This window comes from Colletotrichum navitas (genome assembly GCF_030913465.1).
Source record: "Colletotrichum navitas strain CBS 125086 chromosome Unknown LY79scaffold_19, whole genome shotgun sequence".
Taxonomy (NCBI): Eukaryota; Fungi; Ascomycota; class Sordariomycetes; order Glomerellales; family Glomerellaceae; genus Colletotrichum; species Colletotrichum navitas.
Window position 1 is genome coordinate 7,525 of NW_026850565.1, and position 15,585 is coordinate 23,109.

General features: G+C 51.6%; 3 protein-coding genes across 3 annotated transcripts; 1 reads left to right on the forward strand and 2 right to left on the reverse strand.

Moving 5' to 3' along the window:
• Positions 1 to 5,111: 5,111 nt before the first annotated feature.
• LY79DRAFT_512413 (Tim10/DDP family zinc finger protein) lies at positions 5,112 to 5,508 on the reverse strand (the record flags this gene model as incomplete). The annotated part of the gene is made up of 2 exons (XM_060554365.1): positions 5,112 to 5,295; positions 5,411 to 5,508. 2 exons carry the CDS (start codon positions 5,506 to 5,508, stop codon positions 5,112 to 5,114), a joined length of 282 nt encoding a protein of 93 aa, XP_060415663.1.
• Positions 5,509 to 5,873: 365 nt separating this feature from the next.
• LY79DRAFT_548835 (lysyl-tRNA synthetase) lies at positions 5,874 to 8,112 on the forward strand. The gene is made up of 4 exons (XM_060557426.1): positions 5,874 to 5,928; positions 6,132 to 6,521; positions 6,584 to 6,757; positions 6,814 to 8,112. The coding sequence occupies exons 2-4, from the start codon at positions 6,137 to 6,139 to the stop codon at positions 8,067 to 8,069; spliced, it is 1,815 nt and encodes a 604-aa protein (XP_060415664.1). The 5' UTR covers positions 5,874 to 5,928; positions 6,132 to 6,136; the 3' UTR covers positions 8,070 to 8,112.
• Positions 8,113 to 8,903: 791 nt separating this feature from the next.
• Positions 8,904 to 11,077, reverse strand: LY79DRAFT_512308 (uncharacterized protein; the record flags this gene model as incomplete). The annotated part of the gene is made up of 3 exons (XM_060554354.1): positions 8,904 to 10,099; positions 10,161 to 10,548; positions 10,604 to 11,077. 3 exons carry the CDS (start codon positions 11,075 to 11,077, stop codon positions 8,904 to 8,906), a joined length of 2,058 nt encoding a protein of 685 aa, XP_060415665.1.
• Between the last annotated feature and the right edge of the window lie 4,508 nt (positions 11,078 to 15,585).

Genomic DNA, 15,585 nt, shown 5'->3' on the forward strand with positions numbered 1-15,585 from the left:
AGAATAAAGTTAGTATATACTAAATATATATCTAAATAAAGCTAAGAATATATAAGTATAACTAGTATTATAAAGCTCTTAGATATCTATATATAATAAGTTAATACCTTATATATATATTATATAAGTAAAGAATAAAGGTTATACTAAAGAGGACTTAGCTATAGTTTAGGTTAAAAATAGGTCCTATATTAAATTAGTATATACCTTATTATAACTTAATAAAGATTATATATATACTTACTATAGTAGTAACTAAAGTTACTAAGATTATTAGTATTAGAAATACTAAAGTTTATATAGTTAGTAAACATCTAGAATATTATTAGTATATACTAGGAATATAATAAGAATAGATTAAGAAAATACTTTACTATTACTATTACTATTACTATTACTACTGCTACATAGGTTAGTAATAGTTTAAAAAAAAGAAAAAAGAAGAGGAGAAATTTACTAAGCTAAAGCTTAGTATATACTAAGAGTAAGTTAACACTAAGCCTAGAGTAGATATATAAACAAAGTCATATAATAGGCACTAGCGCTTAATTAAAAATTCTTTACTGTGTATACAGCGCAACTGCCTTCTATTTTTGCATATATTAACTTTGTATAACTCTGTGGGTCCCTCGCTAATACCCCTGCCCTAACTTTTCGGCCCCACAACGGATACCCCCCCCTGAAGCTGGAATACCCCCCTACCAACTGTTCTCCCCGTCTTCTTGGTGTTACGGATTTTCTACTTTCTCGTATTCGTGCGATGGTCAACCGGTCGACTCGTGGCTGTTTGGCGTCCAGAGTTGGAGGGCAGGAGCGGAGGAACCGGCCGAGGCAAGGAGCATGCGTCTTGCTCATGAAATAGAAATTCCGGCAGCAAGAGGCCTCAAGAGCAATGAGGTCAATCATGTAACCCCAGACCCGAAGAATCAAGGCGCATCTGAAAGTCACTCGAACAACGTCCAATGTCGGCTCCCCGTACCGTACTTTGGCCCATGATCCCCATCCATCAGAGGGGGAGGAAGGGTGCACTAGCGCCGGCACAGCACAGCACAGCACAGCACAGCCGGAAAACCAGTACACCACACGGCCCACGGGCAGTCTCCAGACTTTTTCCCAGGGACAGTAGGGCTGTGCAGAAAACCCGAGGTAGTAGTATAGCGGGCTGGCTGCGCCAGGAATAGGACTTGTGGGTTCACTGCCTTGCGTGTGACTCTCCACTCTGTTAGTGCGCGACACAGCCGATGCCTGTGGGTGGCTGGAGAGGGATGCACTCGGCTAACATGGAATTGTCGAGTGGGCCTCTGGCGCTGCACTATCGAAATGGCAGCTCCTCCTCCTCTCCTCTCCTGCAAGCAAGTCAATCCTGGCCACTAACCCGCTCTCGCCAAAGGCAGAACACGCGACCCATTTCCCCTTAACATGCACGACTTTATTGACATTGGCACCACTAATATGCTCGGCTCAGCAACCCAGCCAGGTCATCTCAGGGTCAAAGCTAGACTAGGACTGCCTGGGCCTGAGAGATGAGGCTTCCTCACAGCCACAGTCTCGCCAGTCCTACACTACCGGTACCTAATCCAAGCCTCTCTCTGTCTTCCTTGTTCTGTCGATTCTCTGCATGAGACCTGCATCGTCCCCTTGCCTTACCTTAAATCTGCCCAACCAGACTGAAGATTCTCGACCTGACAAGATGCCCAGCCGGACTACGCCGTGGCGCTCCCAGCTGCTAGGCTCGTTGACGAACCGTCACCAACGCTCGGCGCGCTTTCTGGTGTTTTCTGATGTCGCGATGGTCAAAGGTCCCCTTCACATGCCGTGCTTGCAGGTGGCTGGATCCAATCCCGTGCCTTCTTAGTAGGCACTATTGACTTTTCTCGTCCCTGTCATTTACATTCGTGCACCAAACCAGCGGCATCTTCCGCCACGGATTGATTGTGTTACAGATACAGAGTCCGGCAAAGAAACGACCAATATCTCAATAATAATATCTCAATTAAGCGAATACAGAATACAGCGCCTCTCTTTTCTCCCGCTGCCCTTGGTTAGGTATCCGCAGACGCACCGTCAGTCCGGTTAACACTCGCTCTACTCCGATCTACCCAACTACCTACACAGTACCCAAGTATGTATCTACATCTCTTTGTCGGCTCACACTGTCATTTCCACAACCCCGCCATACCACTCTTCCGTTGCGCTCCTCCATTCGATTCGCTCCATCCCTCCCACTCATCAATGCCGCGCCCGTCCTTGGCCCACATGCTGTGATCCCAGGCCAACCCCCTCCCCCACTGAGAACCGGGAACCAATCCGCGTGCGCCGTCCCGAGCAATGTGCGATGATGAAAGAGAGATGATTGACATTGACCCTGTTGCAGTGACGACAGACGCATGTGAGGACGCTCAGCCACGCCAGGAACTCCACCGCGGCATCACGGTGGTTTGAGGCTCAGTCAAGGTTGAACCACCATGGCAAGACACAATTCTCACCCTGACACAGACCCTTCCGTCGTCTCACGGTTCATGCTCAACTTTCAAGTGAGATCGGATAACCCGCCGATGAACCGCCCGCACGGCGGCCTTTGCCCTACCGGCCTGATTAGCGCGCATCTTATCGCGGTTGACGTCTCCATTTCAATGCTTCGCATCTTGCAAAACAGGCTCAATGCCGTCTGGGCCGCAGATCGCTCCTCGTGCCAGACTTTTATTATCTTCCTCCGAAGTATTGAAACAACGTCCTTCTTTTTCCCCTTTTGCCCAAACCCCCGAGTTTGCCCAACTTGGACGCACTGGCCAGGAGGGCCACCACCACTCCTCGGCCATCCTCTGAACCCGTCCCGTTCCATTCTCTGTTCCTCGGAGGAAAAGGGTCACCACCATCCCTGCTCCAGATCTGGGCGAGTCAAACGAGCAGTGGGTGCCCGAACCCTCGGTCGTCCGTCACTCAACATAGTTACGATTGGCATCGTTGTCCATGCAAGCGGTCGGTGATGCCTACAGTGGATCAACCGATATTGCTTCCCCGACCATGATCATTACCGCGGTCTATCCTGACTCTTTTTTCCCCTCAAACAAATTACCTAGGCTATTTTTTTATTTTTATTTTCGTGCCACCCGTCTGGAAGTCGTCGGTGCTTGCTATGTTTAATGCATACCAGAGTAAACGGGGCACCTGCTGGGACGGTGCCACAGTTGCCCTGTCAAACCCTCTTGTCCGTGCGGTAACAAGGCAGTCTCAACAACAACCCGGCACCTCGCTCACTCACTCATACAGTCATACTTCAGGAGGAAACTTTTAGGGAGAAAAGATCATGTTCAGATTCATGGTCTTCAGACAGGAAATGTGCATCCTGGCACCGATACAGGCTTCTGTGTAGCCTGCAATGAAGTCTGCATGGCCCCTAATTAATGGCTAGGTCGAGTCTCCTTTCCACCATTTCTCCAGATGACACATCTAGGATGGTCTAGCTTTTCCCGCGAGGCCCTCGGTGCTTCATGTGTGCCAATGCGGCATCGTTGTATTTATTTGCCGCTGCTTAAAGTGAAAACTGTCAACTGGGGCTCGGCATACCTCAAGTCCTGGGTTCCTGGGCTTACGGTCTGTTCGAAGCCCAGTTGGCGGCTTGTCACGGCTGCTTCCCAGCCCACAGCATGTCGGCCGAAAGGAAATTATCGGCCGTCTTCCATTGTCGCTGAGTGGAGGGAACTATTCTACCATCGACGCCCGAACATACGAAGACGTCCTGAGTCACGTGGGAGACCGGATCTGCCCCAACTCCGATGGGGTCTTTTTTCTCATGGGTCTTGTGCAAGACGATTCCGCCTGCACACCAATCAAGACGAGTAGTATCGAGTACTATGTATCCATGCAGTGATTTGAAACGGCCCAACGGTGCCCTGATGTACAGGTTGGATTGTAGAATGCGGATGACGGCACCCTCGGAGAAGCCCTCTGTGGGCGATGTAACAAAACCACTCCACAATGGTGAGGGGAAGGCCAAGATCGTCCCGCTCGCCGGCTCCCGACTCTCGGATCCGGGTTGCCGGCAAGTACGACGATATTACGCGTTGCTGTCTGGGTTCTGACTAAGAGTTATTATGCAACGGTAGGGGAGTGTTAAATATGACAATCAAACGTGTGACGAAATGAAATGATTAAATCTGGTTGGCGGAAGCCACGGGCTCGGTCGATTATATGGAAGCATCCAAGACCATCGTCGTCTGACTGAGCGGCCACGGTCTGTCAAGACACGCATGTTACTTTGAGGGATCGAGTGGGCGGGATTTGCGCACCAAGATCGCTCAAACTAACTCCCCTAGGCTCCATGGTTTAGATTCTCGTCGCTAGAAGTTTGGCTCCAAATGGGTTGGCTAAGCCTGAGAAGTCCTTCGGCGTCAGACATGCCATGCATTCCGACCCAAACCTTCTTCGCGAGGCGGGCCATGTGCCATCCCAGTTGACTATATCAGATATTGCTGGTTTGGGGATGCCTCGTCGAATCTGCTAGGCGCAACTGGGAACGTCCCTCATCCTGTGGAATACGATCCTATTGAATACAGAGCATCGCGCTCCTTACCTGACATTAAAGTAGAGCAAGGTTTGCAAGATCCCGGTAAATAGTAAGTCAAAAACATTGAGAGGGCGTCAAGGGCATCTGCCATGCCTGTGAGATGCGAGAAGCGTGACTTTCTGTATGTCTCACGGGCACGCGGCGTCCGGATATGTCCCCAAACCAGGAGCAGGCTTCGAGAAGTGTGCAAAGCGGAATGTGAGAGTAGTTCTCTTCATTGAAAGGACCTTCTGGTGGTCCTTCCCATATTATACACGAAGCCCCCGGTTGCGGGGTTGCTTCTAAAAACACACCAGAACCCCCAAGGTATCACAACCCCCAATATAGAGACCAAAAGGCCTGGAGACGTCGATACGGGAACCCGCTCCCATCAATAATCTCACCCGTGATATACACGTCACCACCGCGTTCAGGGTCCCAAAGGAAGCAGACCGGTCGTCCCACGGTGATGCTGTGTCGTTGCTCCTTTTCTCAAGCTCTGTTATGCTTCGTCTTTCGTTTCTTTGCCCTTCAATGCTTGTCGTTGTTATTGTTGTTGTTGTTTTTAGAACATGCCGCCTCCCATGCCACCGCCTCTCTTCTGGCTCTCGTTCTGCATCACTTCGGACGCCTTCATGTGCGCCTCGAAGAACTTGGCGGCGCAGCGATCGAGGCAAACGGACTCGCCCTTGTTCAGGTCGGCCTCGCGGTAGTCGGGAAGGCACTTGGACTGGCAAATCTTGGTCAAGCTAATCGCGCGCGGAAAGCATGTTAGCAAATATATCCTCATCTTCCGGATCCACGATTCATTGCTCATTGATGCTGCGAATGGGCCTTCAGGGGTCAAATGTCGTGGTGACGCACCGGTTGTGCATGTCAGCCAGCAGACGCATCTCCTGCTCGGCCATGGCGATCTTCTCCTCCGAGGAGAGCTTGGGGCGACCCATTCCAAAGAAAGACATGTTGGCGGTTGGGAAGGATGGATGAGTGGAAGGTTTGGGTGATGGGTTCGACTTGGATTCCGTTGGATGCGACGAGGGAGCGTTGTTTTGATTATGGGCAGCTAGCTTTGCTTGCTGGGAAGGCTGCTTGACGTGCTAAGTCGAGATTTTACAAAGCTCTTTTGCCTTATCTTATCGCTCTTCTCTTCTCTTGGAGTTCAGCACTCGTCGGGGAGCCCCGCTTTGAAGTGTAATGTCCAATCAACAGCCGTTTGACATGAGCTCGCTCCGGGCCGGTTTGTCCCGCAGCTCGTGTTCAAGCGTTATCGATAACGTCAGGAATTGGGATAAAACTGCGCCGGCGCAAAATTTCTCTGCGAGTAGTCCTCACATACTTGGCCACCTCAAGAAGAGCCAAAATCTTCTTGAGCAACTATGGTGGTAAGTCTAGCTCGGGAATTGCATTTCCACCCTTCCAACTTCCCCCCTTATATGATGATTGCAAGCAATTCAGAACCGCTGCGACTTACACAGCTTCTGCTGTGGTTGATTTAAACCGCCTATTATCTGATATCCTACTCCTACCCTTACTTCTACATGCATCCATACCTGATTGGACAACGAAGCTAACAGGAGATCACCAGACGCAATGACTTCAATTCAGAGTCTACGGCTGTTACGGCCATTGGTGCGCGTACCGCGGGTCGCTAGGTTCGCGCAGTCTTTCCATGTTGGGCAGCCAAGTGGCACAAGCAGACTTCAGCAGGATGGGGCTAGGAGGGAGAAGGATAGGATAGCAAATCGGACAGAAGAACAAGACGCTTCAGTGCATGGTGGAGAGGAGGCTAGGGTATCGGAGTTCAAGAAGATGCGCACCAAGGCGCTTGAGGAGGCCAGCGAGAAGGGACTATACGAGGAGACGCACCCACGGCTGGTCCATCGCAAGAAGCCTATGTCTGTCCCTGCCTTTAGGAAGATTTGGAAGAATGCCAAGCTGGACGACCCGGGCAATACTGAGGTCGTCACCCTGTATGGTACGCAGAATGAATACAAGTTGTCCCTAACCACCATCGGCGCCTTGCTGACAGGGCCACAGGCCGCGTCCAATCCATCCGTTCGCACGGGCACAAGCTCGTCTTCGTCACCATTGTCAATGAGTTCGAGAAGATCCAGGGCATGATCAACTACCGCAACCTCGGCAACGTCCCCGACATGACCCTTGACACCTTTAAGCTCTTTGCCCGGCTGATCGAGAAGGGCGACCACATATGTAAGCACCCACCAAGGTACTTCTTCATGGTGACTAAATGCTAAACAAACCCGCAGCCATCACTGGCAAGCCCACTCGTACGAGCACTGGCGAGCTCACCATCCAGGCCGTAGTGCTCCCGGAGCTACTCTCCCCGGCCATGGAACAAATCCCGCAGACCCTGACGGACCCGGAGACGAAGTCGCGCAAGCGGCACGTCGACATGATTGTCAACCCCGAGGTCGCCGACATCCTGCGGCTGCGCTCACACATCACAAAGTACATGCGCGACTACTTCCACGAGCAGTCCTTCCTCGAGTTCCAGACGCCCATCCTTGCTGAGAACGCTGGCGGCGCCGTTGCGCGCTCCTTCACCACCCAGGCCACCGAGTTCCCCTCCAAGGAGCTCGCCCTCCGCATCGCGCCCGAGCTCTGGCTCAAGCGCCTCGTCGTTGGCGGCGTCCACAAGGTCTTCGAAATCGGCCCGGCCTTCCGCAACGAGGGCATCGACGGCACCCACAACCCTGAGTTCACAATGTGCGAGTTCTACAGCGCCTATACGAACCTACCCGAGCTCATCACCCGCACCGAAGAGCTCCTCGCGGGCCTCGCGGCCCACTGCCAGCACCTCATCGAGACCCAGCTCACCTCCCTCGAGCCCATCGACGCCTCCAAGTTCGCCCGTCCCTTCCGTCAGCTCGAGTTCATCCCGGCCCTCGAAGACGCTCTCGGCTTCCGCTTGCCCAGGCTCACTGGCAAGGACGCCTACTCGGAGCTCATCGCCGCGCTGGCCCTCTGCAAGATCGAGGTTCCCGGCGGCATTCCGCCGACGATGCCCAAGCTCCTCGACCGCCTGGCAGCCGTCTACCTCGAGCCCAAGTCCTTTGAGGGCCCGCTCTTCATCACGCACCACCCGACGTGCATGTCGCCGCTCGCCAAGAGCTTCGTCTGTCCCACCACGCTGCAGCTCGTGTCAGCGCGCACAGAGCTCTTCGTCAAGGGCCGCGAGCTGGCCAACATGTACGAGGAGGAAAACGACCCGGCGGCGCAGGCGCGCAAGCTGGCGGAGCACCGCTCCTTCGGCACCGGAAAAGACCCGGCGCTGCTCGAGGACAAGGACGAGCCGCACCCGCACAGGGACGCGCCCCTCGACAAAAGCTACATCCGGGCGCTCGAGGCCGGGTTGCCGCCGACGGGGGGTTGGGGCTGTGGCGTCGAGAGGCTGGTTATGCTGTTCTCCGGTGCCAACCGGATAAGCGATTGCTTGAGCTTCGGGACGTTGAAGAATGTGGTCGGCCTAACGTCCGAGGCGCAGAGCCGCACAGAGTCTTAGTGAGCGTCGTCATGTTGACGGCGTTGGTATATTTCTCCGGGTTTTTTTTTTTTTTTTTTTTTTTTTATGTTTTTGGCTTTTTTCCTTTTTTGGTTTTGCATGAGCCACCGAGCATTGGAACTGTCTGACTTGAGCCGAAGCCGTCTGGAGATGAGTAAGGAGAAGGGAATATGGAGGGGAGTTCAGAAGCATGCAATAACCTGTACAACATCGGGCCAGCATAGATGTACCACTTTGTAGAATACCCAAGCATAAGAGGAGCTTGAGGGCAGCAAGGCCACCTTTTCGGAAAAAGTTAACCAATGGATGCCTATAGAGTTCATTAAATCAACTCGTTGTTGCTTATAGACTACCAAACTATGCTAAATTAGAAAGAATATAGGCAGTGCCTATGACCGTGCAAGAAAATGCAACGCATTAAGCCGCGATGATAGAAAGCCGAATAAGCCAAGAAGGTGGTGAAATCAACCGAACTAGACTGCCATCGTTCTTCCAGAAACCTCTTTCGTCGAGGAGCACTCTTGCATATAAGCCAGAATCCGAGAGTTCGTCCAAGGCAGAATTGCGCCTTACCTAATGCTGTTTTCCGATTTCCTATGCGCGCTCTTCCTTTCCTTCATTGCATCGGCATTCCATAGATTATCCGATGTTCAAAGTAGTGGTCATTCCGCCACGGTGTGATATTGATAATCACTAGTCGGAGTCTAGAATGCAAACGATGACGCTGATCGATATGTGCTGCCCGTCGCCAGTAGGTAATTGCCAGGGGTACAAGCTTAGGCAATAGACGAGAAGCAGTCGTACAAAAACGTGATGCTGAGTTTCTCTATGTCCTTACCAGAACCGACTCGCCTGGTGCTCCGCAGAGTCTTTCACCGCGTCCTTCCATAGAATATATTCCCAAGACTGGTTACGGATTCTTTTGCCGTTAAGCCGAGCCCAGGTGGGAATAGTCTGCCTCGTCAGCGTTGGATGGTCCATGTAGATACCCCCCAGCTCCTGTAGCTTGTTATGGACGTCAAGCAGTGCTGCCTCTCCAGAAGCTCCGAGAATGGCGTAATCCCTCTCGGGTGCGATGAGGTGCAGTACTCTGGGCAGGTTTTGGCGGTTCCGAACGGCTTCGGTACGAGCCACGCTGCAGAGTGCCGGAGAGCGAGCAAAGGGGTTGACGAGGAGCGGTGCCACGGTATCTTGGAGCTCCCTGTCTATGACCTGGTCTGGGCTCTGTACAATTTCATCCGACGAGGAAAGGAACATGTTGAGAAGTTCCCTCTTCTCGATCAACCGATGGTGAGCCTCTCCGTTGAGGGCGTATTGCAGGTCGCATATGCGACAAACCCAATGCTCTGGCCGCCGGATTTCCATCTCTGGTCGGAAAAAGGTTCGAATGAGGATATTGCTGCATCGGTTACAGGTGTGTTGCTTGAATTGCTCGTTCCGTTCACGATACTTCATCTTCTGGTCGCAGCCCTGAAGCAGGCTCATTAGAACCTGGTCCTCGAGGCCGTCCTTGACAATGTCAGGGAGGAGAGCGTAGGAAGGGGGACTCATGGCCGAGTCAATCCATGTGAAGATATGATGAAGAAAGGCAGCACCTTGGCCGGGCTTCATCGGCACGAGGTCGAAAAACCTGCGGAAATCTTGGCGTTCTGAGAGTAGTTCTATACCCATTGGAATGGCTTTCATGACGGCCAGGAAGACTGTGGCGAAGAAGCTGGTTAGAACGTTGACATTGATCGGGTCCCATGAGACGATGTGAGTACCAAGACGATTGTTCAGCGGGCCAAAGTACGTTCGAGGATAGAACTGAAGGACAACTGGTTTCTTTGCCATCCTTTTAGAGTTCCAGTAAAAAAGGTCCAGTAGTGGGATGAGATGACCGACGTGAAGTAGCTCGCAGTTAATGACTCCTAAAATCTCGATCTGTGGGCATGTCATGAGAATCATCTCAACGATTCGCGTGTCCATCATAGGAACTTCATGCAGACGGATATTCTTCAGGGCACCGCCGTATTGGTTGAGCGAACGTACTGTCAGTGAATTAGCTTCAAACACAAGTCATGTACAACCCATGTTGGGTAATCAACGTACACAATGGGATGTTGTACGACACCTCTTGTAGATAGTGGTTCGCCGCCTCCATATGGAATAGACCCTGCTCTTGAAGCCTAGCACCTAACTTGGCTTCAGCTTCGAGAAGTCTCTTTTCATTGACCAGGAACGGGAAAAACTTCTCATAGGTGTCCGCGTCTGCTTTGTTGTCCTGCGCAATGTTCCACAACGTATTGCGCGTCTTGTGGCTCAACCAGGCCTTCGGAATGCCCTTGATATCCCCGTGAGCAACACTGGGGTCTCTACCCCGAATGAAGAGGTTGCAGCCGATCCCAATCGTCGATCGGCGTGCGCTGGCGATCCCGTCAAGCGCAGAGGGAAGCCAATCGCAATCTTGGTAATCGCCGAGAGGGAGATGAAAGCGAGACTGCGGCAGGTTAGTGGTATGTAAGGGTATCTGATTGGTACTGGGCTGGGCCTACCACATATATAGCTACTGCATCCGAACAAGCCTTGGAAGCGGAGGCAAGTCTGCCGACCGCTGGGGTGTCCATAGACCAAAGGCATGCTATCACTTCGCGGCCGATTGGCACGACAGCAAGAATCTGCTCGAAAAGAGTTGTGAGGCTAGGTAGTACTGCCTCGCTGGGGATCTTCTCATCCTGGTAAGATTCTCTAATCGACTCTCCACTTTCTTCGGCAGAAAGGGAATGGTTCAACTCTGTATCGTTGTCTGAGACCTGCCGCAGTTCGTTCCAAAACACTGGTCCTGGAAATGCCTTACAGGGCAGCTTCGGCAAAGACTTCTTGCCTCCCATTATCAGACCGATGACGGTGCTAAGTTGGTCCCGGCACTTCTCCGTGTACGTGCGGCCCACCATCGGGTGACACTTGTCATTCTCGGGAACCATAAGCTTCATCTCACCGTGACGGATGGGTTTTTCGGCGTAGGCCATTGCAGATACCGGTCTCTCCCCCGACGGACTGATGATTGAAGGTAAGCGGAGAAAGAACTGACCAGCTTCGTCCAACTGTCTGAAGATAGGCCACGCGGTTGGAGTATATATAACTGAATTAGAGAGAAGCGAAGTAGCGGTAGAAGAGAGGAAGAGGAGTCAAAAGTGAGATCGAAAGGTGCAGGCCGGATAGTGCAGCTTCCTTACGGCCAATATAGGAAAGTGAGATCAAAAGATGATTCAGAGTTTGAGTATCTTCCAAATGAGCTTCTCGCTATTATCTCTGGCTGGTTAGCGTGAAGAAAGAGCTACGAGGAAATGAAACTAAGACTTGAAGTGGTATGCTATTGAGAAAAGGCCTGCCAAAGCCGAAGGTGAGGTGTGAAAAGCTGGTTGATAGGTAGCTGATCAACTCAAAGGTTAACCCATGGGAATTGAGCAGGGACCGGAGCAGATCAGACGAAAACCCAAGGTTTCGAGCGTCGTTTCCTCTTGGAGGTTGGAGGTTAGCGAGGACGTCGAGGTGAGTTGGTATGTGTCTATAACGAGGAGAGCAAAGCTAGGCGCGCCAAACGTCATGGACAAGATGAACTGCGTACAAATTTAGAGGCGAAACGATTATGAAATTTGAACGTAGTACTTGAATTAATTCAAGAACCAAAGTTTGATGGGGTATTTAAATTATGAGGTTGGCCGAGAAAGGGAAATGAAGTCGAGGGGGAGGAAGGAGGGACCTACCGCTGTTAAGGGAACTACCTTCGAGAGCTGAACCGGCTTTAATGTAGCAGGAGAATTGCGAAGTAATTATGATGATGATGTCTACCATGGATGGGAGAGCTAACATGTGCATAACCTATGGGAGCCACAGCATCCCCTGATTGCTTGATACCAAGAGAAGTCCGGAATACAAAAGAACTGATATTAGTATAATCAAACATCTTCCATTGGGAGATGCCGTTCTTCGCAGGGGCAGGAGATACCAGCTCGCCGATATGAGCTAATATAAGCCGTCGTTTGACAGGGGAGACTGCTCCCAGGAGCTCTCACAAAAGGGACTCAATCACATTCGAGCAACAACATGAGGTGGATTGGGAACGCGCTTGTCAAAACATGCAAGAGTTTGGACCTTCCAATATAACTCGAAAGCAAGATCTGTCCTCGTACTAACCCTCACCCAATAGATACAATATGTTTAGGTATTGCATAGGCAGCAGGTAAGAGCGGGTGGGATCTTGCCAAAGAGACCTAAGAACATGGACGTTGCATAGACCTCAGACTGTTTAGATGGCATCTGTCAAGCCCGAGGAGACAACTTGTTTGCTGCCTCCTGCATTCGTCGCATTATGCTTATTGGTGTGAGGGGGAATGGGTTTTGCGGATTTCTGTCCCCAGAGATGTTCAATATGATCCGTTTCAGTAGACAAAGCACTACTATATACGATCACTAGGCCTGTGAAAACCCAAGACGGCTAACCTTGTTTGACTATTGGCTGTAGCTTCTCTCCCTCGTGCTTGACCCTGAAACCGTAAGCATTTGTTTCTCTGCACTGCTGATAGAACCTACAATAACCCCCCCGCCCTCACCGTCGTTCTTGGCGGCTTAGGACCCATTAGCCATCAGGAAGATTGTGAGATTGTCTATACTAGGGGCTGGCCGAAGTTGGATCTGCGTCGCCGCTTTCGATCGGCACGGCATAGCAGAGCCTGCTAGCCAAAGAAACAAGCCAGCAAGCGTATATCTAGGAACCCATCCCTTATTATCGAACAAATAGCAATCACATGCAGCCAATCGAATATCTGAAGAGCTTGAGGATTGGTATTTTGCACCAGATTGAACCTCATTGAATAAATCCGAGGCGTAGGCGTAAGTTCTTTCGCGAGTCAGAACGGCAAAAGAATTAATAGCGTTGAGTTGAGAATAATAACATACCATTTCGATTTTCAAGGGGCGTAAGGTTGCAGTCAACTTCTCAGCGCTTGCGTTGAAGTCAAAACCAGCCGAAGTAAAGCCTAATCGCCCAAGTCAAAGCTCCCATCTAGGATAATGAGTCTTTGGTGCCACAAAGCCCATGGCAAACCCGTCTCGTAGTGGCTTGATGTCTCGTCCTATGGTGTGACAGGAGCTGCATCCCCCCTACAAGGAGTACTGCATAAACCACCAACGATGGGCTCCACCGACGGCACCGAAAATGACCGCTAAGACGGACGGTACCGTCGGACAAATCTAAGGATTCGCGGCACTAGCGGCGACGATGAAAATAGGTTCGAAATGTGGTACGGCTGATGTCGAGAGCCGGCCAATGCGACCTACCCCAAGATAAGAAGACTCGTGCGGCCCACCTATAGCTTGATAGCGGGCACTTGACTCGTCATGGTGCAATACAAGCACCGGTACGCGGGGATCTTGGTACGTGATGAGGGGAAGAAGCCGAGAGAGAAGACGCATCATGTGCATGCCACACAGTGGCGGGGTTTGCATAAACGTTTCCGACGTGTGCCGGACGGGCTTTGCAAGCGGGCGTGCATGGTGAGGACGTCGAGGATTGATACTTGGATAGCAATGGTATGGTGTCAAACCCCAGGCGGGTCTAGATCAGACACCGTCACCGCAACTTTGTTTCGACAAGGACGCCGGTTTGGCAAAAACCAGGCTCGGAAGAGGCGGGAACAGTCGGTCATTGGAAATAGACTCGGCAGGGAAGGCTACGCATCGACGCCGGTTGGTGCCCGCCTATCGTCAACAATAAAAGAAGTTTCCCAGTATTCATGAGCCAGTGTAACGTCGGTCACATATAAATAAGGACGCCCTTCTGGGTCAGCAGAGGCCAGAAAGATCGCTACCCCGTATTCGATACTGCGCAGTTGCCCTTACCTAGGCAGTAAGCTGCGACAACAGACCTGGTTAGTGGCAACTCAGTTCGGACTGGGAAAACAAATAGCATGAATGGTAGGTTCGGGCAGAGGCACTGATATGACTTGGATCACCTTGTAACCAACAGCAAAGCAGGTGTGCTGTATTTGTATTTGCTGCGTTCCATAGCTGACCTTGGTGTGGCTTCGCCGCCTCTGCAGCGGAATGCCTGCCTTTCTTCGGGTTGTCTCGACGGGGCCCCACCTGCATCAAACGAGAGACGGGTTTGTTTCAGTTGCGGCATCGAGAACGATCAACAAGCAACACCTGGTTGGCTGGATCCTCCGTATTAGTTGGGCGTGCTTATTAAGACCATCGACCACCAGAGCCATCGGTGTTGGCTTTTTGTATATGGTCCGACAAAATGCGCCATCGTGGCGAGGGAATGTGTGTCGTGGCAGGACATTGTTGATTTCCCGGATCCCATTGGCAACGTCCGCAGCACAGTCATCCATGACGGTGCCGGCCAGGGAGAGGATGCCCTCAACTGATACTCAAAAAGTGAGCATTCCACGGCTGAGACTGCGGATATGCGAGCAGTTGATGAGGTCCCTTGGGCTGAAGTAAAAGGTAAGTTGTCTGTAGGAAACCCTGTTTCAAGCAAGCCGGCGGACTCGGGGCAGAACTTCCGGAACGTCCCGTGAGCCAGGTAGTAGTACATCGTACGAGCAAACCCGAAGGGCGGAGGCAAGCAAGGGAAGACCTGGGTGCCGTATGAGTCTAGGCTCGCGGCGATGGTTGTAATATTCCTTGGTATATCAATGTTTTACTCCGCAAAGCCGTCGTAAGCTACCCCAATGCCGTCTGTCTCAGGTAGTGGGCGACGGCATGCACGTCCAATGAGGCCGGCACGCGAAGCTTGTCTGGACGGAGAGCAGCGGGTGCTCGCACATAAAGGCGGTCGGTACTCAACGATTCTTGCTGGAGCAAGTCAGCGACTCTGCAGCAATCGATGATAGCGATGACAACGATGAATTTCCTTACCTGGCAACTACTGAAGTGGATTAACGAACGATAGCCGTGTTAAAGTCGGCAGAGGGCAACGACAGCCCCGACAATGATGCAAAACGGACGGCCGGACCAGGGGCGGCATTTCAACCAAGAATAGCCACTGCTTGAAAACGTAACAGAAAGTGATCATGCGCATACGCAGGAAAGACAGGGAGGAGGGGCGATGGATGTGCTGGTAGCATAGTCGTAGATCTGCCGGCCACCATCAGTCAATACAGTCCAAAGTGCTGTAGGTAGTCAGTCAGGGGGATAGGAGGGTGGCCATCGACGCAGACCCCATCAAGAAGGGTTGTGGTTGCGTTCAACGTGGGACGAAAAAGGGTGGTGGCCAAACCCCCCAACACCAACAAGTGACCGGCACACCTCGATTGGCAAAGTGTGTATCCGTAGACTTGAATTAAAAGAAACCGGCTTGGATGGAATCCGGTACTTGGAAGGCAACATGCACGAAGCAACAAACAAGCCTTGGCCTTAGGCAACTAAACCACCATAGTACCTGCTCGATTGCTGGTCGCTCTTTCCATGACTTTCCATTCCTGCTTCCTACCTTAGGTAGTAGGTAGTGTAGGAAACTTCCTGGCTACGC